The 25,857-nt window shown below is 42.3% G+C and overlaps 2 protein-coding genes across 3 annotated transcripts in view; one reads left to right on the top strand and one right to left on the bottom strand.

Moving 5' to 3' along the window:
• The window catches only part of LOC100517239 (olfactory receptor 3A10), a 179,489-nt gene that overhangs the window by 73,612 nt on the left and 80,020 nt on the right, over positions 1–25,857 (bottom strand). The window contains exon 1 of one of the 2 annotated variants that reach the window (XR_014821596.1): positions 1,144–1,218. The exons of the other annotated variant lie outside the window; for it this stretch is intronic. The gene's annotated coding sequence lies outside the window, so the exon portion shown is untranslated. Of the gene's footprint in view, positions 1–1,143; positions 1,219–25,857 lie in introns of those variants that run through there. 2 annotated transcript variants of the gene reach the window in all.
• LOC110256089 (olfactory receptor 1A1-like) lies at positions 13,082–14,011 on the top strand. Its single transcript, XM_084983032.1, has one exon. It carries the CDS (start codon positions 13,082–13,084, stop codon positions 14,009–14,011), a length of 930 nt encoding a protein of 309 aa, XP_084839158.1.

Genomic DNA, 25,857 nt, shown 5'->3' with positions numbered 1-25,857 from the left:
AACAAAGTGCTTCAATTTGACATGTACATGCATCCATTCTTTTTCAGATTCTTTTCCCACACAAATTGTCACAGAATATTGGGCAGGGTTCCTTGTGCTATACAGCAGGGCCCTGTTGGCCAGTCATTCCATATACCACAGTGTGCATATGCTAATCACAACCCCCCAAACTATCCCTTTTTATTTTATTTTATTTATTTATTTTGTGCTTTATAGGGCTGCACCCACAGCATATGGAGATTCCCAGGCTAGGGGTCAAATTGGAGCTGGAGCTGCCAGCCTACACCACAGCTACAGCAATGCCAGACCCAAGCAACATCTGCAAACTATACCACAGCTCATGGCAATGCTGGATCATTAACCCACTGAGCAAGGCCAGGGATCGAACCTGCAACCTCATGCTTCCCAGTCGGATTCATTTCGGCTGTGCCACAATGGGAACTCAGAGAGCAGACAGATTTAATAGATATATACAATAGATTCAATCCAAAAGCAGCAGAGCATATCTACTTTCCAAAAGCATCAGAATATACATTCTTCTCAAATGCACATGCAATAGTCTCCAGGATGGATCCCATGTTAGGCCACAATGCAAGTCTCAATAACTTTAACAATACTGGAAGCATGTCAAGCATCACTTCTGATCACAACATGATGAAGCCAGAAATCAACTATAAGAATGAAGCTGAAAAAAAACCCACAAATACTAAACACATACTATTAAACAAGCAATGGGTCAACAGAGAACTCAAAGAGAAAATCAAAAAATACCTTGAGACCAATGAAAATGGATACAACATGCCAACATCTACGGCAGGCAGCAAAAGCATTCTAAGAGGGAAGCTTATAATGATACAGGCCTACCTCAGGACACACATTTAAACATTTCAAATAAACAATCAAATCTTCCAACTAAAGCAACTAGATAAAGAAGAAGAAACAATCCAAAAGTTCATGTAAAACTGAAAATCATAAAGATCAGGACCGAAATAAACAGAGACTTTAAAAACAATATGAAAGGTCAAGGAAACTAACCCGATTCTTTGAAAAGCTCAACAAAACTGATAAACATTTAGCCAGATTCATCAAGAAAAAAGAGAGAGGCCTCAGGTAAATAAAATCAGAAGTAAGATGTCACCTTACCTTTGTCTGGGGAGCCCAGGTCCTGGACCCTTGCTGGAGACCATTGAAGCTGCTGAACGATGCAGTAAACACATTGGGCGCATGGGCAAAAGCACAACCACGAAGAGAGAGCTTTAGCATGACCTGCACCTGATTTTGCTCATTAATCTACATCACCTTCCCTAATTAAAGTCATGTGGGCTAAAGCCTAGGGCCTTTGTTCTGCAGAACAGAGTGCCTTCTGGCCCCCCACTTCCTACATGCAAAAGAGTCTTGTGTGCTTTGTTCTACTTCGCCCTCCCTCTTCCAGGATTCCCCATTGCCCTGCAGTGCTGGACACAGCAGAGTGGCGCTCAACGTGGGGCTGGAAGAGAAGGTCGCCATGAGCAGGAAGAGGTGAAACTACAGACGGTGGAAACGGTAGCCTTGCACTCCATGGAGTCATGACCGTGAGCGGCAAGTAGAAACTTTAAACCAGGATAACAATGGGGAAGAATCCATCACAAGAAAGTCAACATTATATTCAGTTACTTAAATGCAGGACAAAACCGTCAGGGGCCTGGGGAACAGAGTCTAAGATAGAGGAGTTGTTTAAGCCATGGTTCAGTATGATCCTTGGTTTCCAGGTGAAGGTACTGTGCGCCCAGAATGTTGGCATCATGTCGGAGCAAATTTAAAGTGCGCCCATCAGTCTAGGGCCTCTCTCTCCGTTTCTGTTTAATCCACGTGGGGTGTAGAAAGGCACAATTTGGAACCCTTGCAGGAACATAAATATGAATCCAGCATCTCATGGAACTGACTATTTTACACAGTTGTACCTTATTTGTGGCTAAACCTTTGAAATGGGAAATAGGAGGTCTCTGTTTTGCTTGTTTGTATGGGTCGTTGGGTGTATCGTGCATATATGGCATTGCCAATATGAATTCATAAAAGACCTCTACTTAGTTGGCTTGAAGGAAATTAAGTGCTTACATAACTTCTCAAAATACCTAAAGTCAATTAATTTTTGGTTCACGTGAGCTGGGGAAAAATTCGATATTCATTGTGAGACCTTAAGATGAAAGTGTGTTGATCTAATATAGACATGTCTTCAGCGTTACCAACATTACGTATAATACCTTATTGTACCTAGGTTGAATGGAGGAAGGTAATGGCATTTTATTAAGAGAAAAGAAAGTCCATCTGTCTTATAGCTTGTTATTTTGAAGGGAAAGATGGGGGCAGAATAATATGGATACAAGAAGTGATGGAAGGTTTGTGGGACGTGGACAATGAGAAGAATTTGGGGCATGGTCAGGACTAAGGTTAAAATTTCAGTAAACTAGTTTTAAAAGTAAGCTCGTGCAAAACTTGAATTTGGATTCGGTCTCTGTTACAAGGTTTTCTGAAGTCAGGGCTGTGGGAAATCTAAGACAGCTGCTTGGCTCCTCCCGGCTCCCTGGAAATCCCAATAATGAAAAAGAAGTAGTGTGTTTTCCATTTGGGGGAGACTTTCTACAGTCCTAATTTGGCTATGTTTGGTGAAAATGAGGGTAGTTTTAAAGAAAAAGACTGTTTTGACTCATATTCTAGGTTTGTGTATTGAGATGACTGTCTAAAACTCACCTCCCAAATAGTTCTTTGCCACTGTTACCTCATTATAACCTTTGAGGTATTAAGAACAATAATCGAAGCTTTTTCTGAAGCTGATTGCTGTAATCTGTCTCTGGGCAAATATCAGATGTCCCAGGATAACCAGGGGACTATATACACAGTCTGGAAAAGCATCATTTAAGGGGTTGTCTCCAGCCTAAAAGGTTTCTTATCAGGAATTTCTAAGTGCCACATGCACAAGGAAAGTGAAGAAAATTACCTCTTAAATTTATATGTCTCACTTGAGAAGGGCCTCTACATTGGACTGGGGTATAGACAGAATGGCTGACTTCAAACTCACCCTAAAACAAGGCTCTAATGAGAAAAACCCCAATGCATGGACCAAAAGAAGCCAACATAGAAGTAAATCACTCTCCCTAGATCGCCACACCTGCCTCATATGGTTATTTGTTTACGTCTGATTTACCCTGATGGGTTTCTCCCTTCCAAAGCTCTTATTGATGGTATTAGGTGAGATCCCCTCACCTGGCCAGTTAAAATCCTGCTCTGACCCAGGCCATCAATATGGTTTTTTTTTTTTTCTTTTTTTTTTTTTTGCCATTTCTAGGGCCGCTTTCTGAGGCATATGGAGGTTCCCAGCCTAGGGGTCTAATCAGAGCTGTAGCCACCAGCCTACGCCACAGCCACAGCAATGCAGGATCGGAGCTGCGTCTACAACCTACACCACAGCTCACGGAAATGCCTGATCCCTAAACCACTGGGCAAGGCCAGGGATTGAACCCGCAACCTCATGGTTCCTAGGCGGATTCGTTAACCACTGAGCCACGAGGGGAACTCCATAAATATGTTTTCTTTTAATGTTACTCAAGGTCAATTAGCAACAGGTGAGACTTCAGCCAGGGGATGCCAGGCTCTATTAATTTGACTCTAAAGCCTCCTTGATGTTGGGAACAATTAAGCCATTTAGGAAAAACCAGCCTAGTAACACTAGGAAATTAGGCCGAATGGACAAAGCCAGTATATCATTTCCTTTAAAGATAAGAAACGACTAAGCCAGCTGAACAGGGTGAAAGCTCTTAACTTACATTTTCGTTTATGACTTTACTAATACTGCTATCTACATTTGTATTAACTGTTTTCACAAAACTGCTATTTCTTGCGTTGCCAAATCTGTAACTGAAATCTCTGATAAAATGGTATACAGTTCCCTATGACATCAGGGATTTCTAGATATGGGAAAATGCAACAAGGGGGGGATATTTTCCTGGACCATAACAGACTAGGAAGGTAGGTGGTCCAGAGACTTTTTGGCAACTGTTACTAAGGCCTCATCCAGTCACGGCATATGGAGTTGCCCGTCAGCAAAATCTTTGCCAGATCTAGGAATGTTCATTCCTAGCTCCGTGGGACGAAATGGTCACGAAATGCCTCTCAAAACTATGGTTGAGCTTGTGACCATGAGGAAACACTGTGAACTGAAGTTTGGCTCTTACCATCAGCCTCTGCATGGAGGAAAACGTGAGCCACTGCAGCTGCCGCCCCGCAGCACCCCCTGAACAGGGCCCAGCGTGACAATCAGGAGGGAGGCACTCGGTGCTCTGGGAAAACCGACAGGACAGGCCTCCAGAGAGTTAGATTTCAGGTAAGGATTTTTCTGGACCCAAATTCGTATATCTTTTCATATCCAGAAAAACCGAAATCATTTGCAGTGGCATCTGCATTGGCTAGCAGAGGAAAAAGGCAGAATAGAATAGTTGTGGGTCAGACATCCAAGGTCATATGAGAAAATAGTATGGGAGTAATTTTAGACAAGTCTTTGTAGTGCTAAGAACTTTAAGCTTTTTTTTTTTTTTTTTGACTTTTTGCCATTTCTAGAGCTGCTCCTGCGGCATATGGAGGTTCCCAGGCTAGGGGTCGAATCGGAGCTGTAGCCACCATTGTACACCACAGCCACAGCAACAGGGGATCCAAGCCGCAACTCTGATGTACATCACAGCTCATGGCAATGCCGGATCCTTAACCCACTGGGCGAGGCCAGGGAATCAAACCCCCAACCTCATGGTTCCTAGTCGGATTTGTTAACCACTGAGCCATGATGGGAACTCCAAGAACTTTAAGCTTTATGTACCCTGTCAGATTTGATGCCACCAGCTGTTCTCAAAGTAGTATCAGCATCAGCTGGCAGCTGCAACCTTACATTTTCAAGTGCCCCTCTTATAACAACAGAAAGGAGACAACATGTATACGGACCGATAGCTATGTCTTAATGCCATATCCAACTCCTGTTATGTCTTAATAGCACATCAATCATTAAGACCTACTTGGATAAAACGACACTCCTCCTTCAACAGTACCAGTTACCAACCTACATTCCAAACCTCTGTTTAACCTTATTTTTCTTTTTTTCCCAGTCTCTACAGTAGGAACCTACCATGTCCAGCCACCCAGTACTCGTCACCCCAGCCAGCAGGAAGTAGCTACAGAAGAGAGCACCGTTGCCCCATCCCTATAACCAAAGGCTGGAATAATAGGTTCCCAGGAAGATGGAGACAGACCCTGCCGCCCCATCCCCTGAGTGTGACTGTTCAACTTGGAGACCTGCTGCGGACATGGTCTGCAGAACTGGATTGATCCACAGACACCAGATGAATGCTCTGCAATCAAAATTTACTAAGACAGTTCTTATGCAACAAATACATACAAACATGGGAGATGTTGGACACCACTGAAACTGCTGAACGATGCAGTCAACAAATTTGGCACACGTGCAAAAGCACAACCATGAAGAGAGAGCTTTATCATTGCCTGAACCTGATTTTGCTCATTCACCTGTGTCACCTTCCCTAATACAAGCCATGTGGACTAAAGCCTAGGGACGTTGTTCTGCAGAACAGAGTGCCTCCTGGTCCCCCACTTTCTAGATGCAAAGGAGTCATGTGCTTTGTTGTATCACGCTCTCCCTGCAGGGCTGGACGCAGCCGGGACTAACATATGTGTTGTGGATCTGAACACAGGGCAGGTAACAATAGAGCAAACGAATGGTGTGACTTGAAACTTGGGTAGAGGAAAAAGTAATTAAATGCTGTTTTATCATTTCCCATGTGCACATAGTCTGATAGATTTTGGAGTGGTTCTAACAAATACATGAGTGGAATAGGAGTTAATGAGATACCAGTTACAGTTGGCATTGACTTTTAGTGCTAACTATGTGCTAGGCTCTGCTATAAGGATTTGCCAGATATTAAAGCATTTGATCCGCACAACAACTTTATGAGGATATTAGTATTACTCCCATTTGAAAGACGAGGAATTATGTCCCAGAACTGTCCCAGGTCAGTTATAGGCAGTGAGTGGAGGAGCCTGGAGTCAAATCCAGCCAGAACTCAGAGTCCTCACCATGGCCCACTACAGAGTCAGAGTGACCTCTCTGCCACAGGAGGTGCTAAGCCATAGGATAATGACCATTCATCAGGGCAGGTATAAAGGTGGTACACACATGAAATGGACTGGATAACCTCTAGGCCCATGCCATCCCTATGAATCTAAAAACAGGTGAGACCTCCCGTCAGCATGGTAGACAAAGAAGGCCTAACTACCACCCAAACCCGACTCAAGTCAAATCCTAGAGGAACGATGAACTACAGTTCCTTTGCTTTGCACATTTCACATCAAAAAGCTTCTGCGTAGCCTGATAGAATGACCAATAGCTTACTGGTACCACATTCTTGGATCCCCAGGGGAGGTTCTAAGTTGGTGCTAAAACAGCAGAGGAGAAGGGTCCATATGCCAACAAAGCATTTACAATAGGCCGGCCCAGGGCTTGGACCCTAGAGACATACTCTCCCTACAACCATCCTGCCTATCCTTCCTCCTAGAAGAGAACTCTGGGAAATATCATTCTTGAGAGCCACTGCCTCCCTCAGGGCATAGTTATACAAGGGTGTTAACAGCTCAACAATTAGGTGGATTCTGGCCTGAATGAAGATGTGGGAGAGTCACTTTTCAGGACCTTATAATCTGGTGAACACATCATGATTAGATCTCTCTTACGACCCATCTTGCTTCCTTGAGGGGAAAGCTAGAGTCCTGATCTTCAGGTCCTAACCAGGACAGCTCCTTCTGCCCCTTCTGTTCTGCGGTTGGGAGTCTCAGGGTTCTTCTTCCTAAGCTATTCCAGTCCTGTCTCTCTTCTGCTTCAGAAACACAGGACCAGAGACTCGCTCTCCAGGACTACCCCTGGCACATTCTCTGCTTGCCTCCAAAAATGGATGCCAGCGGATGCTGGACCAGCTGCCTGTAAACTCCCTCTTCATGGAAGAAGAGTGAAGGGAATAGGATCAGGACCATTTGGGGGGCAGCATCTGAGCTGCTCTCCAGGTAGTTGCTGTGAATGTTAGAGCAGAAACTCTTTAGCAACATCAAGGGATGAAGGGCTGGCAACTGGCACACATACATCACCTCCCTTAACCCCACCACATCCTCAAGAGGTAGGTAGGATTCTTTGGTCTTTTCACCAAATGAAAAAACGGTGACTGAATTACCTGCAATCACACAGAGAGGTTGGCAAACCTAGGACTCAAATCTTGGCTGCAGACCCAAGTTACCAAGATATGATGGCTACAAGGTGGGGAGAGAGAGATGCATGTGTGTGTGCACACACGTGTGTGTGTGTGTGTGTGTGTACGCCCATGTGCACTTGCACAAGCCCACTTTCTTAGCGAGCAGGGATGGTGATTCTTAGTTCCTAATGAACAAAAAAAACAAAATTCTTGTTTTGGTTCAAAAGCCTCCATTTGCCACACTATTAACCAAACTTGTCTTTCCAGACTGATTTATTCCTGCTTTTATCCTGCGCGCTTAGTAAAGATAGAAACTAAATTTTGCCTGAAGTAGTCCTCTCATGAATGAATGCTCTGAGATTTTCTCCATGATAAAGAACTTGGAATTCATCTATTACATGAGGGGTAGGCAGTTGGTTACTGTAAAGAGGGCACACAATCAATATGGTACTTTTACTTTGGGATCCGGTAAGCAGATGTTTCTACAAAGTTTGTTAAAAGGAAGAATAGATAAGCACTGGGCTGGCAGCTAGAAAGAGTTACAAGATTGAGGAGCATTCACTGAATGACTAAAATGGCCATGTGTACCAGCTAATGGGAAAGAGGTGATGTTGAGATAGAGAGCATTTTGCAGCTGAGAGAACAGTGGAGCAATATGACTGAAAAACCAAAATAACAGGATAAGAGAATATTGGATGTATGGACACGCTTCTTCTGAGTCTTGGGGAACAGACTGGAAGTAAGTGTATGGCAGGATATCCAGAGGAGACGCTTCAGGAAATGCTACCCCTCTCATCTCAGAGGCGATGGCTATTCTAGAATGAGTAACATACTCCCATTCGGGATGCATATGTTTCCTACATGTGCATGTATTATTTTACATGTTAAATTGTACATATACTGTGTGATATGCCTTATGATGAAAACCAATTGGTTTTTTCCATCACATTATGAGTTTTAAAGATTATTTAGTGTCAATGCATGCTTTTTAGCTGTCATATAGAACTCATCAATGAAAAAGTCACAAAGAGCTTGTCCATTTCTAAGCTTTCTGTGTGAAGTGTACATGCTTTAAATGTTTTCTGCAACACATGTGTTAGAGGTTCTCTTAGGTCCAAGCAAGATGCAGTATTGCTGATTTAGTTAAAGCTGTGAGAGTTTTGCACTTTCCTAGATATGGGATAATTGGTCTCCAAATGATCTTACTAATTTTTCCATTTCTTCCCGACTACTTAACATTGTCAGACTTTACACTCACTCCAAGACAAAGCATGTTACATTAAATTTTGTTTTGATCTGGTTGAATATCTCTTCTTTGGCTTATTCGTTCATACCAGTGTTTTCTATGACTTGCCTGTTTAAGTCTGTTGTCAATTATTTCCCATGGGTATTGGTTTTCCTTTCAGTGGGCAGTAATCTTCTGTTTTCGGAATACCAATCCCCTACTACCATGTGCATACCACATACTTCTTTAAGTCTATGATTTGTCTTCCTCCTTCCTTTACATTGTCTATTTAGCACAAACGTTTTTAATTCCAAAGAATCAAAACTTACAATACTTTCTGTGGTGGTGTGTATTTTGTGCCTGGGTAAAGAAATAACTTCCTGGAGTTCTTGCCATGGCTCAGCTGGTTAAAGACCCAATATTGTCTCCTTGAGGATGGAGGCTTGATCCCTGGCCTTGCTCAGTGGGTTAAGGATCTGGCATTGTCATGAACTGTGGTGTAGATCACAGATGTGGCTTGGATCCCACATTGCTGTGGCTGTGGCGGACATTGGCAGCTGTAGCTCTGATTAGACCCCTAGCCTGGGAACCTCCATATGCCAAAGGTGCAGCCTGGAAAAAACAAAACACAAACAAAAAACACTAAATGAATAAATTCGCACCTATCATAAATGTATTTCCTTCTCAAGTTGTTGACAGTTTGATTTCCACAATTAATCCATTAAGAATTGTTTTTCATATTTTTAAGCATATCCAATCATCCTAGTACTCCTTACTAAACAGTCAGTCCAACTGTACCCAGCTTACTTCTACACCAACCAGTGTCAGGCAACAATTGCTAATAAATAAATTCATGTGTTTGTAGGCTCTCTGGAGGGTCACATAGCTGTATTTGTCCATCACTATGTCAGTACTGATCTGCCACATTTAGTACCTGAAGAAACCCCTTTCATACTTGATAGTGCTCTTCTTCCCTCTTTACTTTCCTAAAAATTGTCTTACATCTCCTTGGCTCTTGGTGCTTCCACATGAGTTGATGACTCAGTTCACTACATTCCATGCTTAAAAGAAACCTGTGGTATTTTGACTGGGATTGTGATGAGTTCATACCTTACCTGGAGGAGAATTCACCTTTTCACGACCTTGTCTCCACATTGCTTAGCTATTCTTATTGTCATTCAGTTTTGCAATTTTTAATGTCTTGGACCCTGGTTATTAGAATTGTTTCTAGCGTCCTTAAATTCCTGTTCTTATCGAGAATAGGAAGTCTTTTAAAATGATAGTGTGCAATTTAGTGTACCAATATTACTGAGGTGTTTTGTTGTTGTTGTTGGGTGTGTTGTTGTCTTGTGCTTTCTAGGACCACACCCACGGCATATGGAAGTTCCCAGGCTGGAAGTCAAGTGGGAGCTGCAGCTGCCAGCCTGTGCCACAGCCACAGCCATGCAGGATCTGAGCTGTGTCTGCGGCCTACACCACAGCTCACGGCAACACCGGATCCTTGACCCACCGAGCAAAGCCAGGGATCAGACCCGCATCCTCATGGATCCTGGTCGGGTTCCTTAACCCCTCAGCCATGAAGGGAACTCCCACATTTTTGTTTTAATATTGATTTATACCAGAAAACTTGCTGAACCCTCTTAGTTCATCTCAAGAGCCTCCTGGATTTCCTTTATAGACAAACGTGTTTTCTGTGAATTCTATCCATTTTGTTCTTTCATTTCCAATTCTTATATGGCATAGATTGCTTCCAGTGCTCAGGTGCTATGCAGAAGGCTCAAAACAAATTCTCTGCTTCCTTTGACTATGTAGCCACATCTCCCAGGGTCCACCACAGCATCACCTCTGGCTTACAACTCTGGCTCTGAGGGGTTTTTCCTTTCTTTCTTTCTCAAGTGTACGTGATTCCATTTCTTTCCTTTAGGTTGGCTATGTGCCTTTTCTTTAATAATTTTTATAGAGTTTCTGTGTGTTTTAATAGGAATGGGATATGTCAATATCAGCTAAGTCTGCCATGTGGCTAAGCCTCGGTCTCTATTGTACTCTCTACTCTGTCAGCCAACCACAATTTCTAAGCTCTTCTGTTTACTGAACCTTCTCAACTCTGAGATACTATGATTCTGTGTATAAATGAAAAAGGGAATTTCAAGAGAGAAAAATTCATTCATTTAGGTGCAGAGATGGAAAGGAATACATCATATTTAGGGGAACAGTATTCTTACCTGCTTCCTCTGTGCCCAGCACATAATTCCAATGTGTACTACTGGAGACCCTGAGAATTCATAGTTAACTTAATTACAAATAGAAGTAATTACTGAGTAGAGGTCTCTCTAGAAAAAACAGTGAATTATTTAGGATGTCCTGGACTATAGTAACAAGTATGTGCAGAGAATCTAATGCTTTAAACAGAATAAATAGTATTTCTCTCTTATGTAACCGTCCTAGTGGGTATCTTTGGTGGTGGGTGGCCTTCCTGGATGTAGAGAGCTAGGGACACAGGCTCATTCCACCCTGTGACTCCACCTTCCTATTCAGCCTACTGGCCACTTGCATCCAGCTAGTGCAAGGGGAAAGGGAATTTAGAGGAAGACCAGAACTGGAACATGTGAATGGATTGGCTAGGCTTCAGTCATGTGCCAACACCTCAGCACAAGGGAGGCTGGGAAATGTAGTCAAGCTGAGGATCCAGGAAGAAGAGAACAGAGTGTATTTGGGTGAGATGCTAGGAGTCTCAGCTACAATTAGTACACTTCAGATTCAAGGTGGAAAAAGGAGGGCTCCAGAAGTATCGTAGTTAAGAGAGCATTACAATAGTTAGGTAGAAAATGATGGTGGTCAAAGCTAAAGCCCAGAGACATTAAGTAGGAAGTATATGTTCGAATTATTCCAAATGAGGAATCAACAAGATCAGATCTAGAGGTGAGGGACAGCCTGTGTGACAGTGCCTGATAACCCCTGACATGTGGGGGGAGATGAAGTAAACATGGATATATTCAAACTACTGAGTGTAAATACATGGGTCCATAAAATGAAAACTACTCCAATCTCTGCACAGGAGATATAAATAAACAAGATATTCTTTTCTGTGGAAAGGTTCCTTTGTGCCATAAATTAGATTCCAGATATAAGTGATATCATATGGTATTTGTCTTTCTCTTTCTGACTGACTTCACTTAGTATGAGAGTCTCTAGTTCCATCTGTGCAGAAATAGGAACTATATCTAGTCACTCATGATGGAGCATGATAAGGGGACAAAAAAGAATGTATACATGTGTGTGTAACTGGGTCACCCTGCTGTACAGTAGAAATTTGACAGAACACTGTAAACCAGCTATAATTTTAAAAAATTAAAATTATATATATAATTATATATAATCAAATATTATAAAATATTAAATATTAAATTATAATTAAATATTAATATTAATATTTATATTAAATATTAATTAAATATAATAAATATTAAATATTAAATTATACATATATAATTTTAATATAAATTAAAATTATATATATAATTTTTTGAGATATGCTTCTCAAAAAAAGCTTGCAGTCTGCTTAGGTTGACTGTTCAAAGTATGGCGCTTGGTCAGACATGTTGGCAGAATGACTGAATGATGAAATATGGGGAGGGGAGATCAAATCTACAGATACGGACCAGACCGTCTATTAAGCAGCAATTGAAACCACGATTGAACTGGATGAGTCCTCAGAGGAACTAATTAAAGAAGGTAAGGTAAGGTAAGGTCAAAGAAAAAAATATTATGATTTTATATATATATTTATATTACACAATATTTATTACACAAAATATATATATATTTAAGTGTTTGAAATAGAGATGAAATCTATCCAAAGAGGTGGTGATATCTTCTTTTAAAAAGGGACACCTAAAGTAAACACTTATCTTGTTTGGCTACAACCTAATCCCAATTGTCTTTGTGACTTACAATCTTCTGGTGCCAGTCTACACACTTGTTACCTACTGGGCTCTGGGCTCATTCTGAGTTTGGTCAGCAGAACAATTTCTACTGTCCGGGGGGCTCCTGGTACTAGCCATCCTTTGCACTAGAGTGTTTTCTTAAAGACTCCAAAACACTATCCTTTCCTTTTCACGGACAGTAAGATTAGCATGTGACTATGGCTTCTCCATGAAGTTGTAAGGTCTTTGAGAACAAAGACTATGCCATGGAGGAACAAATGGATGAACAAACTGTATTTTCCCCAATTTATGATTTTGCCTCAGAGTCTAACAAAGTTTCTAGCACATCCAATTGAACATAATTGTTAGATGATTGATCCCTAGGTGTTTGGGTGATGGGGCTGGGTTTGGAGGGGATGGGCATTTCTGATACACCCATTACTCACGTTTTACACGTGGGTGTCCAGCACTAATTGTCAATTTGTTCCACTGACCAACAGGGATATTCTCCCCCCAATATTATGCCTATCTTTGGCTTTAGGAAGCCCAGGTATAGACATAGCAACCACAGGAGTCCAAGGTGGTGGCTTAAGAAGGTCATTACACACAGCAATTCACAACTACTTCTGGATTCCTCTCCCTTTTCTACTAAAGGATCCATGAGAGAAGACAACCAGTCCTCCAAACTGGATTTCATCCTTCTGGGAGCTAGCAGTCAGAAGGAACAGGAAAACTTCTTCTTCTTCCTTTTCCTGTTCATTTACCCCATCACATTAATTGGAAACCTGCTCATCATCTTGGCCATCTGCTCTGAGATTCGCCTTCACAACCCCATGTATTTTCTTCTCGCCAATCTCTCGCTTGTTGACATCTTTTTCTGCTCTGTAACCACCCCTAAGGCACTGGCCAATCATCTTGTTGGCAGCAAAGCCATCTCCTTTGGGGGATGCATGGCACAAATGTGTTTCATGTTAGCCTTAGGTAACACAGATAGCTACATCCTGGCTGCTATGGCATATGATCGTGCTGTGGCCATCACCCGCCCACTTCATTACACAACAGTCATGAGCCCAGGGGCTTGTTTCCTCTTAGTTGTTGGGTCTTGGGTGATGGGAAATGCCAATGCTGTCCCCCACACCCTGCTCACGGCTCGTCTGTCCTTCTGTGCAAACAAGGAAGTGGCCAACTTCTACTGTGACATTGCCTCTTTGCTCAAGCTGTCCTGTTCTGACATCCACTTCAACGTGAAGATGATGTACCTAGGGGCTGGTGTTTTCTCCTTGCCATTACTATGCATCATCATCTCCTATGTTCGGGTGTTTTCCACGGTCCTACGAGTTCCATCCACCAAGGGTGTGCGCAAAGCCTTCTCCACCTGTGGGTCCCACCTCACAGTTGTTTCTCTGTATTATGGGACAGTCATGGGCATGTACTTCCGCCCTCTGACGAGTTACAGCCTCAAGGATGCAGTGATAACTGTGATGTACACTGCCGTGACTCCAATGTTAAATCCTTTCATCTACAGTCTGAGAAACCAGGACATGAAAGCTGCTCTGAGGAAACTCTTCAGCAAGAGAATCTCCTCATGACCAATGTTAGGCCACAGTAGAGATTGCAGTCACTTGGAAGTCCATCCCCAATGTCCTCCCCCTTACCAGAAGCCCCCTTTCATCTCTCAGGGCAAGCCCACTCAGGTCTGCTGGCTTCCACTAGCTCTTGGCATGTCCAAAAGCAGCCATGGTATCAGCAACACGTGGCTTCGCCCTTTCAAGCATCTGGTACGATGGTGCTATGAGGCAACATCATCTTTCGCTCTGTACCTTGCAACCAATCAGGACCCTGTGGGGTCCTCCTAAAGACAGACCCCGCAGGTCCCCCAAGTGCCTCTTGTATGTAGAAGAAGCTTGGCTCCTCTGACTCGCTTTTGTATCTATCTCTTCTGCTCCTTTCAGCTCTGAGTCACATGCTTCTGCTGAGCCATGCACACAGACATGGTAACCACAAAAAGAATTCTGATTACTGCTTAACTTTATACAAACAGCCCCTTATCCAAAACCTGTCTCCCACAGGGAGATAGGAGGTAGCAACAAAAGTAGCAACTGTCAGGATTTATAGGAACATCGTTACCAGACTTATGTCAACTGACCAAGATCAAAGAGGTTCCACAACCCTCCTCAGACACTTGGTGGTGCCCAGGTGTCTGTGGTTGTCGGTCATCTTCTGACCTTAACCCCTTTGAGGGTCCCCCTTCCCTAGCATAGAAGAAGCTTGAACTCTACCCCAAATTGAAATGGTTCTTCAGGACATTGGTCCTCCTGGACACTGGTCCTCCCTCTTCTCCTTTCACTGCCTTCCTGAATAAAATTGATTCTCCTTTCTACAACATCTTGTCTCGAAACTTATGGTTGACCATTGTGCGGCAAGGAGTGTGACTTTGGACTGGGTCACACCTCTTTTCAGGTGTTAATGTCATGTTGGATTCCCTCACTACACAATCAATGTGTTCATGCCTTCTTATCTGCTAATATTTCACCTTCTCCCTATTATACCCTAACGTATCCACCTTTGAAAGGGACATTAGGTTACGCCACTGTGTTGGGTCAGGTGGTAGAAAGCAATATTAGTCTAGCAAGTACCTCCCCCTCAATCCACTTCTATTCAGACAGGCTAAGGTTACATAGGTATAGAAGGAGTGAGCTAGTCTGATCACTTAGACAATCCGTGTTGCCAGATCACAGTACAATCCACTCTATCAGACTCTTAGGAATCCTAAATTCAGATTTTAGCATGTAGTTGCTGGCACAGGAATTATCCCTGCCTCGGGGCCTGGTACTTGCAGCCTGGTCCTGGGACCACTTATCACGTTGGGGTGGGGGGAGTGGGGAATCAAGGTAAGGTGGGAAAGAGAGAAAAGAGCATCATCATTGTACCAGAGTACACCTCCTTTGTCAAAAGCTGCCTAGGCATACTAGCTCACCTCCTGTTCCCCAGATCCACCAGGAAAACAGAAACCTATCCAGTACCCACACTCCTCTAGCCCCATTCATTTTCACACTGAAGGCAAACACACACTCATGAGGGTGTATAAGCCAGCCCTTCATCCCTTTATCTCCCCTCATTTTGGACAACCATTGCTTCAGCGGCTCATTCCAATTCTCCATGAACACAGCACTCTGAGAAGGACACCCCTCTGCCCATTGCTGAGCAGCATGGGCTGTGAAATGTGTTCACCCGTCTGAGGAAATAACAGCTGGCTGTCCAACGTGGTGCTACAGCTTCTGGACCAGTCCTTTTATGACACGATGGATATTTGCCTCGATAACTGGGAAAGCAAATCCCAGACCAGACAGAGTCGGTGTCCATTCCTGTCAAGACTCAATGGTAGCCCCTCTCAGCTACCGGCATCAGGCTCACTTGCCAGCTAAGATCAGGACCTTCCCTTCAGGGACTCTACCACATAGCCATCTGCCATCTCTGTCTCTTTTGCTGGCAGACAGAACAGATCTTCTTCACATTTTGTGCTTCAGGGGTGGGTGGGGGCAAGAGGAATATGTCAAGAGTCAACTCATTTCTGCATTGCTGCAGTATCCTGTGTCCACTCATTTCACGGACCCAGATGGCAACATCAAGTGTGGTCTGGTTTTCTCTTCAGACCTCTTAGTATTTGCTTAATATATTTAGATGCTCCAACGTTGGGTGCATGTGTATTTATGATTGCTGTATCTTCTGGATGATTGACTTCCTCAGCAGTATGCAATGACCTTTCTCCTCCTTATACCATTTTTGTCTTAAAGTCTATTTACAGTATAAATGTATCTATCTCTGTTCTCTTTTGGATTCCATTTGCAAGGAAGAGCTTGGGCATCCCTTCATGTGGAACCTATGTGTACTCTGAAAGTTGAAGTGGGTCTCAGCATACAGTTGAATCAGGTGTTTTTATCCACTCAACGTCTCTAGGCTTTTGGACTGGAGAATGCAATCCATTTATATTTAGAGCAATTTTGACAGGTAAAGATTTATCATGGGTTGCTTTCTGGCTATTTTGTAGTCCCCTTGTTCCTTTCTTCCGCTCTTGCTTCCTTCCTTTCTCCATTAATGATTTTCCATAGTGGTACACTGTTATCCCCTCCTCTTTATATTTTGTGAATTAACTATAGATTTTTACCATGTGGTTATCAAGGCCTACCTAAAACATCATACAGATATAAAATGTATATGAATGTCTATTTTACACTGATAACCATGTAACTTAAATCACATACAAAAACCTTGTTCTTTTACTCCGTCCCTTTATGTATTTAATGTCATAATTTCTCTCTTTTTAAATTGTGTACCTATTAACAAATTATTTTGCCTATAGCTATTTTTAATACTTCTTTTGTATTTTTTTTTTTTGTCTTTTTAGGGCCACGTGTCCCACAGCATATGGAGGTTTCCAGGGTAGGGATGAATCTGAGCTGTAGCCACTGGCCTACATCACAGCTCATGGCAATACCAGATCCTAAACCCACTGAGCAAGGCCAAGGATCAGACTGGTGTCCTCATGGATACTAGACAGATTTGTTTCCACTGACCCATGACGGGAACTCCTGCTTTATTTTTATTTATTATTTTTATTATTTTTATTTTTGTATATTTTCCTTCTCTAGGGCCACTCCTATGACATATGGAGGTTCCCAGGCTAGGGCTCGCCAGAGCCACAGCAACATGGGATCCGAGCCGCGTCTGCCACCTACACCACAGCTCACTGCAACGCCAGATCCTTAACCCATTGAGCAAGGCCAGGGACCGAACCCTCAACCTCATGCTTCCTAGTAGGATTCGTTAACCACTGTGCCACGATGGGAACTCCTGGCAACTCCTATGTTCAATACCTCTGTCCTTTAACTAGCATTAAGTGGTTACCACACCACTACATTACAGAAATAGAAGTTTCTGAATCTGACTCTATGCTCTCCAGTGTGTCATATATTTTCATGTTGCTACTTAGTGACTGTTCATTTCTGCTGGAAGAATTCCTTTCAGCATTTCTTGGAAAGCAGGTTAGTGGTGATAGAATCTCTCAACTCAATGTTTGTTAGGGAAAGTCTTTATCTCACATTCACTTCTGAAGAACAAATTTGCTGAGTAAATTATTTTTGGTTGGCAGGTTTTTTTCATTTAGGCTTTGAGTATGTCATTCCCCTCTCTCCTAGCCTGCAAGGTCTCTGCTGATCAATCTGCTGATAGTCTTATAGGAGTTCTCGTTTATGAGAAATGCTTATCCTTTTACTTTTCCTACAAATATATTTTTCTGATGTTAACTGTCTAAAAAAATGTCAATTAAAATCTCTTTATTTTGTGTGTGGGGGGTGTCTTTATTCATTTATGTCTCTGTGTCCAGGGCAGTTTCATTTTCATCTAAATTTTTGTCTGACTCATTCTGTATTTTTTTGTAGTATCTTAAGAATGTGAAAGATAATTTATTAAAAAAAATTGGGGGAGTTCCCATTGTGGCTCAGGAGTAACAAACCCGACTAGTATCCATGAGGACATGGGTTCGATCCTGGGCCCCTCTCGGTGGGTTAAGGATCTGGCGTTGCTGGGAGCTCCAGTGTAGGTCACAGATGCAGCTTGCATCTGGCATTGCTCTGGCTGTGGTGGAGGCCAGCAGCTGAAGCTCTGATTCAACCCCTCGCCTGCAAACTTCCATGTGCTGAGGGGGCAGCCTGAAAAAGACCAAAAAGAAATGCTGTTCACTTTCTTAGGTTATTTGCACAAACACATTGTTCTTCCAAACACTTCAGGTGTTGCTTTCTTTTTCTTACTCTGAAAATATATTGTACCTATCATTTCTTCTTTTTGAAATGTCTTTAATGGAGAACACTATGACGGTACCTTAGAAATCTATTCATAGAACTACCCTATGACCCAGCAATCCCACTCTTGAGCATATATCCGGACAAAACTCTCCTTCAAAAAGACGCATATACCTGCATGCTCATTGCAGCACTATTCACAATAGCCAAGACATGGAAACAACCAAATGTCCATCGACAGACGATTGGATTAGGAAGATGTGGTGTATATATACACAATGGAATACCACTCAGCCATAAAAAGAACAAAATAATGCCATTGGCAGAAACATGGATGGAACTAGAGACTCTCATACTGAATGAAAACAGTCAGAAAGAGAAAGACAAATACCAGATGCTATCACTTATAATTGGCATCTAATACACAGCACAAATGAACATTTCCACAGAAAAGAAAATCATAGACTTGGAGAATGGACATGTGGCTGCCCAGGGGGAGAGGGAGGGAGTGAGAGGGTTCGGGAGCTTGGGGTTAATGGATGCAAAGTATTGCTCTTGGAGTGGATTTACAGTGAGATCCGGCTGTGCAGCTATGAGATTGAGAACTATGTCTAGATACATACATCGTAACACAACAATGGGAGGAAAAAATATGTATACATGTAATATTCTTAGATAGATTTATATGTATGTATGTATCTATAACTGAACCACTGTGCTATACAGCAGAAAATAACACTGTGTCAACTACACTTCAAAAAAAATGAATTTAAAAAATAAAATAAAATGAAATGTCTTTAAAGGAGAAGGGATTTAGCCATGATTGGAATATTCCAGTAGGCAGTTCAATTTAACCTCTCTTTCCATTCAGAGATTTTTTTTTCTTTTTGGGAGGAAAGGAATGGTCATATATCCCTCGATAAGCTAAAGAAGCTGTAATCACTGGCCTTAGATAAGAGTTGCAAACATTTGAGCTTAAAATATTCTCTTCCCATTTCTCATATATTACTCCACAATTCCTTGACCCCAATGGTACCAGTAAATAAAATTTGGAATAACAATAAATTCCAAGAATGACATCAAGAGCAAAATGTGGTTACTAAGAAGAAAGTACACCATGGGAAGTCATTTTATCCATACACAAGAACCCATGATCTGGACTTTGAAACACGATCTAAACACGGGGCGAGGAACAGCAGAGCACCCAGGATGTATAACCTGAAACTTGTCTAAAAGGAAATGTAATTAAACAAAGCTCCTTTCAACATCTACAATGGGCAGCCTCGGATGAAGGATTTGGGAGAGTTGTACAATTAGATGAATAAAGCCAGAATTAGTAAAATAGCAGTTGACATTTTCTAACAGCTACCTATGTGCTGGGCTTCATTTTAAAGACTTTTCAGGTTTTCGTTCGTTTGATCCTCATAACAACCTCATGAGGATGCTCTTGTTGCCACATTGTTACTCTCGTTATACAACGTACATTTAATAACGATCCAAAGTCAGTTGCAACCAACAAGAGGCAGAGCCAGAACGGGTACGCAGCCAGAAACCACAGGCCTCACCATGGCCCTCTGCAGAAACTTAGTGACCGCTCTGCCACAAGAGGGGCTAAGGCAGAGCATACAACCATCAATCAGGGTTCGTATAAAGGTGACAGGTACATGAAGCCGACTAGATAACATTTAGGTATTTTCTAGCTCTAAGAATCTGAAAATGTAGCAGAGCCACCATCCGCATGCTAGGTAAAATATAATGACCAGCATGACGCCCCTCTATCAAATGGTAGAGGAACGATGATAAAACACAAGTATTATTCTCGGCCACACTTAAAACCAGAAACACTTCCCAAGGGGTGGTTCCAAGTTTGTGCTGAAGCAGAGTAGGGCCCACATTCTAACAAATGAGATAGAATAGCTCCGCCCAGCACATGGACCCTGGAGGCCTAGTCTCTGGGAAACCAACTCGCCCAGCTTTCCTTCAAGGAGAACTCTAGGCACAATCACTCTTGAGAGCCACTCTGTCCCCTCAGGCACAGCTATAGCTCTCACCAGTTTTCTGACTTTGGCCTGAATATAAGGACCTGCAGGAGTCATGCCTCAGGACTTTATAACCTGGGAAATAGTCACCTCGTTTTCTCTGCTAAAACACACTCTACTTCCAGGAAGCTAGAGTCCTCAACTTGAAGCCCCGTTTGGGACAGACTCTTTTGCCTTTTCTGCTCTACCGCTGGGAAAACTTGGACTCTTCTTTGCAAACCATCCCAGTCCTGGCTCCCCTGCCTCAGGGACACAGAGCCAAAGACTTGCTCTCTAGGCCGTTGACTAGCACTTTTCCCAGCATGCCTGCCCTCCAAAAGGCATGCTCACAAATGCTACATCAGACGCTGTTTAGTTTCCCATTCATGGAAGAGGCATGAAGGCCACAGAACCAGGACTCTTTTGGACTGCATCTGCGTGGACTCCCCAGTAGGAGCTGCATGTGTTAGGGAACAGACTCTATGTCAGACACATCAAGAGACAGATAGCCAGCAACAAACACAACAGGCATCCTCTTTTCTGACCCTCACAAAATTTCCAAGAGGTAAGTAGAATTATTCTCATGGTATCACCTGGAATATAGTGAACTGAATCACCCAAGATCGCACACAGAGATTGGCAAAACTAGGACTCCAGCTTGGCCTGAATTCAGAAAGCAAGGTTCTAAGATCAGAAAGTCAAAAGGCAAGGAAGAGACGAGAGAGAGACAGAAAAAATCCCTTCTTTTCTGATACGTTGTTATCCGGGTTCTTGTCCGTGAAAATAGGATCAGAAAGGGGTGCTTCTGATTTGGTCTTCTCAGGTCTGAGCTCTTTCTAATTCCTGAACTCTGTGTGTGTGTGTGTCTGTGTGTGTGTCTGTGTGTACACAAGCTTACACAAATCTACTGTCTTAGAGCGGAGCTACCAAACCAACTTACACGTCCACAGTCAGTGGTGCATGCTAACAGGCCCCTGTACAAAATGATGTTATTTTATTGTCTAAGCACGGATGGCTTCAACTATTAGGGAGGGAATCTGGAAACACTCAGAGGACATTTTGTGGCCTTGTCTGCTCCCTTCATGCCATAGGGTGGCTTTCTGTACTTGTGTCCCTGAAAAACTGTCTCAACTCCTGCAATGGATATCGCAGAGCACCAGCACTTCCCAGGAAGGCTGTGTTAGTGGCCGGCACAGCCTGGGACCCCTGGCTTCTCTCCAGTAAATGCGAGGCTCCCATCCTGTCTCTAGCATGTACGTTGATGCACCTCCTGCTCCTCTTCTCGGAAGGATAAGTTTTCCCCACCTCTTTCTTCGGGGTTTCTAGAGAAATCATCTCTCCTCATCATGACGCCCTATACCTCACACTTCCTATCCTCGAGGCCCTCTGCTCAGAAACCTCTCCTCTCTGGTTCTCTTTCTTCACTTCTGCAAGTATTACACCAACCTCACATCATTTTCTGGTGCTACATGTTTTTGCATTCTTCTCTTATCATTTCATAAGATTTAACAGGTGTCGATTACCAGAAGGAGCTGAAAGATTGGGGAACATTCATTGAATGACCAAAAGATCTACGATATTTACTAGCTAATGATGGAAACGCTGGTGCTGAGGTAGAAAGTGGGGACAGAAAATACCACAGCTGAAAGAGGGGTGGAGTTTTATCGCAGAGGAAACGGAAGAAAATAAGGGCGTGAATATACAGATGCATCTACACTGCTCTTCTCAGGTTTTGGAGGAAAAGAACAGGATGGAAGTAGGTGTATTGAGGTGATGCCCTGGGGCAGATGTTGAGGGAGGATTCTCTCTCTCTCTCGTGGGTTTGTTTCTCAGTGAACAGGGACATGACGCTTAGGTTTCTCAGAGAGTATTGGTGTGGGAGGTACGGTGGATTTGAGGGGAATGGCAAAGATTTTGATGAACTGCCATGGATAAGGGGGAGAGTGAGGCTTGTCAAAATGTGTTGAGGATCCAAAAGGAATTGATCATCATAACTTCTAGCCTACATTTGTATGATTCCTCCACCGTGCCCTGGCTGTGCAGGAAGAGGGAAATTAAAACATGGACAGATTTTCTCAGGCTTGAGGTTTTGCTGGAAGCCTGCAATGCCTTGGATGCCTGCGGGTGCGAGAGGAGAGAACCCAAACTGGGCTGACAACGTGAAATGCAAGACAGAGCTTAGAGGCTGGAGATGACCCTTGGATCAAAGAGCAGTTATACACAAAATGAGTGAGCTGGGAGGGGCATGGACACTTAAATAATGTGAGCCAAAACAGTGTGAAGTAAAGTAGCTTAAACAAAGCCTATTTGCATCCACTAAGTTTTTCTTCCTCTAGCCTGAATCTCTTCTCCATTGCATTTTTCTTCTCTCCCAGCATCATATATTGCCCAAGGACCACTCTTCCTAGTGTAAATGCCGGTTTCTTTCCTCAACCCATTTACACACAAGACTCTATCTCCTCCCTTTAGTGACAATGGACGTGACCCACCCAGGCCCATTGCCACATTCTGTACACAGTTATCTCCAGACCTTGAAATCTTTATGTTAAATTTAATTCTTTATTTTAACGTTGTTAAAAGTCAGAGAGACAAAGAAAATAATGTACCAAGAAGTCTTCCTCTAGATTTAACAGGATAATATATGCTCCACATTTCTTAAGAAATAATACACTTGAAACTCTTCTGGTGCCTATCCAAAATCTTCTTTTTCCCACTATCCTCCCAGAGGCAACAGCCATGCTAGAATGCGTAATATACTCCCATTCGGGATGTAAACTTTTACCGCATAGACATGCATTATTTTATATGCTAAAATGTGCTTGTACTGTGTGATGCACCCTACGTTTTATAGCAACTATTTTTCCATCGCATTGTGATTTTTAAAAATTATTCCATGTTCACAATCATTTTAATCGTTGTACAGAATTCAATCGTAAGACAACTCCACAGTGATTATTCGTTTCTAAGTTTTCTGTATGACAATATATATCCTTCTGGAATGCATGTGTTAGAGGCCTCTAGGGCCAAACACGAAGTAGAATGTAAGAACTGTCAGCTTACCTAGATGTGGGATAACTGTTCTCCTAATGGTAACAGAAAAATTTCCATTTCTTCCCTAACATTTGCAACTGTCCGACTTCATATCTGCTCCAGAGGTAAAGGGTTTTTTTATTTCCCCAATACATTATTTTTTCCCTACTGTAGAGAATGGTGACCCAGTTACACATACATGTATACCGGATTTTTAATTGAATTTTGTTTTAATTTGGTTGAACATCTCTTCTGTTGGTTACTGTTCATACCGGTTCCTTCTTCTGTGACTTGGCTATTCAAGCCTGCTTCCTATTATTTCCTCCTGGATTTTTCGTCTTTCCTTATTAGTGTGTAGGAAGCTTCTGTACTCTGAATACTAAGCCTTTGTTATGTGATTATGTGAGCAGCACATACTTCTTCCAATCCACGATTTGCCTCTCCCCTTTCTTTACCCTCTGTTTCACACACATGCTTTCAAGTTGCCAAATTTTACATTTTTGCTTCTGTGTTGTAAATTTTGTGCCTGGTTAAAAAAATCATATTCTATCCTGATACTATAAACACTTTTCTTCTAAAGCTTCTGAAGTTTTGCTTTTTACATTTATTAGAAATGTTTCTGTATTATTCTTATGTTTTGGTGTCTAAGAGTCCCAAACAGCCAGTCCAACCGTGCCCTAGCTATTTCGAAGCCTACCCACGTCATGTACCAATTTCTAACAAATAGAAATGCATTTACATGGATATTTCAAATTTCTGTTTGTAATAGAATTTTGTTTATAGGCTCTCCAGAATGTTACATAGATGTATTGTCAGTTCCTGTGTCAGTACTAATCCAAGGTAGGAAGGGCCAGAGGAAGTCATTCCCCCTTAACAGCACTATTAAGTATACAAATGACCTCCTCTGGCCCTTCCTACCTTGGATTCTTTCTCCAATGTTTCTATTTCCTCAAATTGTCTTGGCTCTTCTTGTCTCTTTATGCTCCCATACGAATTTAACTAAGCTTACTAAGTTCCATGCTTGGGAAAAACTTCTGGTGTTTTATTTAGGATCACAATGATTTCCTAGATTAATAGACTGGTGGAGAGTTGACATTTTTATAATAGTGAGTTCTCCATTAATATTGCTCACCTCCACATTTTCTAGGTATTCTTTCTGCCACTCAGTAACATTTAGTCATTTTTTCTAGTTTTATTGATATAGAGTTGACCTACAGCACTGCATAAGTTTAAGGTATACGGCATAACGATTTGAGTTACATGTATTGTGAAATGATGATTTTACAATATTTAAAGTCAGTCTTGGACCTCGTTTGTTAGGGGTACTTCTAGATTTCTAATGTCTGCTGGCACTGGGGATAGAGAGTCTTTTTTTTTTTTTCTTTTCTTTTTGCCATTTCTTGGGCCACTCCCGAGGCACATGGAGGTTCCCAGGATAGGGGTCTAATCGGAGCTGTAGCTGCCAGCCTATGCCTGAGCCACAGCAATGCAGGATCGAGCCACGTCTGCAACCTACACCACAGCTCACGGCAACGCTGGATCCCTAACCCACTGAGCAAGGCCAGGGATGGAACCCGCAACCTCATGGTTCCTAGTTGGATTCGTTAACCACTGCGCCACAACGGGAATGCCTAGAGAGTCTTTTTTAAAAAGCAATTTATTTTTGCTTGATATAGGAACATTATGGATTTTTTAAATATCAATTTATACCACACATATATGCTCAAACTTCTGAATTATCTAGAAAGTCTCTTTGATTTTCTTTGAAAGCAATCACATTTTCAATGAATTCTATCCATTTTGTTCTTTCCAAATCTTATATGGCCAGTTTTTGGTGCTATTTTCATAAATAGGATCATGCTTTAACTGTTTTACATGGGGATTCAAATCAAATTTCCTGCTTCATGCAGATTTGTGGCCACATTTTATCCATGGGTCATTAACACCCCAGATCCCAGCCTTTGGACCTAATTCCTACTTGAAACCCCAAGGATCTGTCGCAGCATCAGCTCTGGTTTACAGCTCTTGTTCTGAGTGTGCTTTTTGTTTTTCATACCTGCATAGTCCCATTTCTTTCTTTTAGGTTTAAGTATGCATTTTTAATCACTTATCACATTTATTCATAATTTCTATGTGTTTTAATTGGAATGGGACCTGGTGGCATTAGCTAAGGCTGCCGTGTTGCCAGAAGCCCCTCCTCTAAAATATTTCATTACCATATGAGCTAACCATAGTCTCTGAACCCTCTGGTTTTACTGAACCCTCTCAACTCTGAGAGATTATGATTTCACGTGGACATAGGGAAAGTCATTCAAGAGAGAAAATCAAACTCATCTAGGTGCAGAGATGAAAAAGTGTATCATATTTGAGGGAAATATAATTTTATCTGCTTTCCCTGTGCCTAGCATACAATTCCCATGTGTACTATAAAAAACACTCGGAGTTGGTGAGTGACTATCACACACTGAATCAATTATTGAGTAGAGGTCTTTTTAGAAAAATTAGTGAATTGCTTGGGATAGTCCAGACTACAGTAACAAATAATGACAAAGTGCACAAGGGTTTAGGAGGTCCCGTCGTCGCTCAGCA

The sequence above is a fragment of the Sus scrofa genome, chromosome 12 (genome assembly GCF_054392235.1).
Source record: "Sus scrofa isolate SSC_HxYL_T2T_F1_AM1 chromosome 12, Sscrofa_HxYL_maternal_Yorkshire_Landrace_v2.0, whole genome shotgun sequence".
NCBI lineage: Eukaryota > Metazoa > Chordata > Mammalia > Artiodactyla > Suidae > Sus > Sus scrofa.
This window is presented reverse-complemented; position numbering and strand designations above follow the sequence as displayed.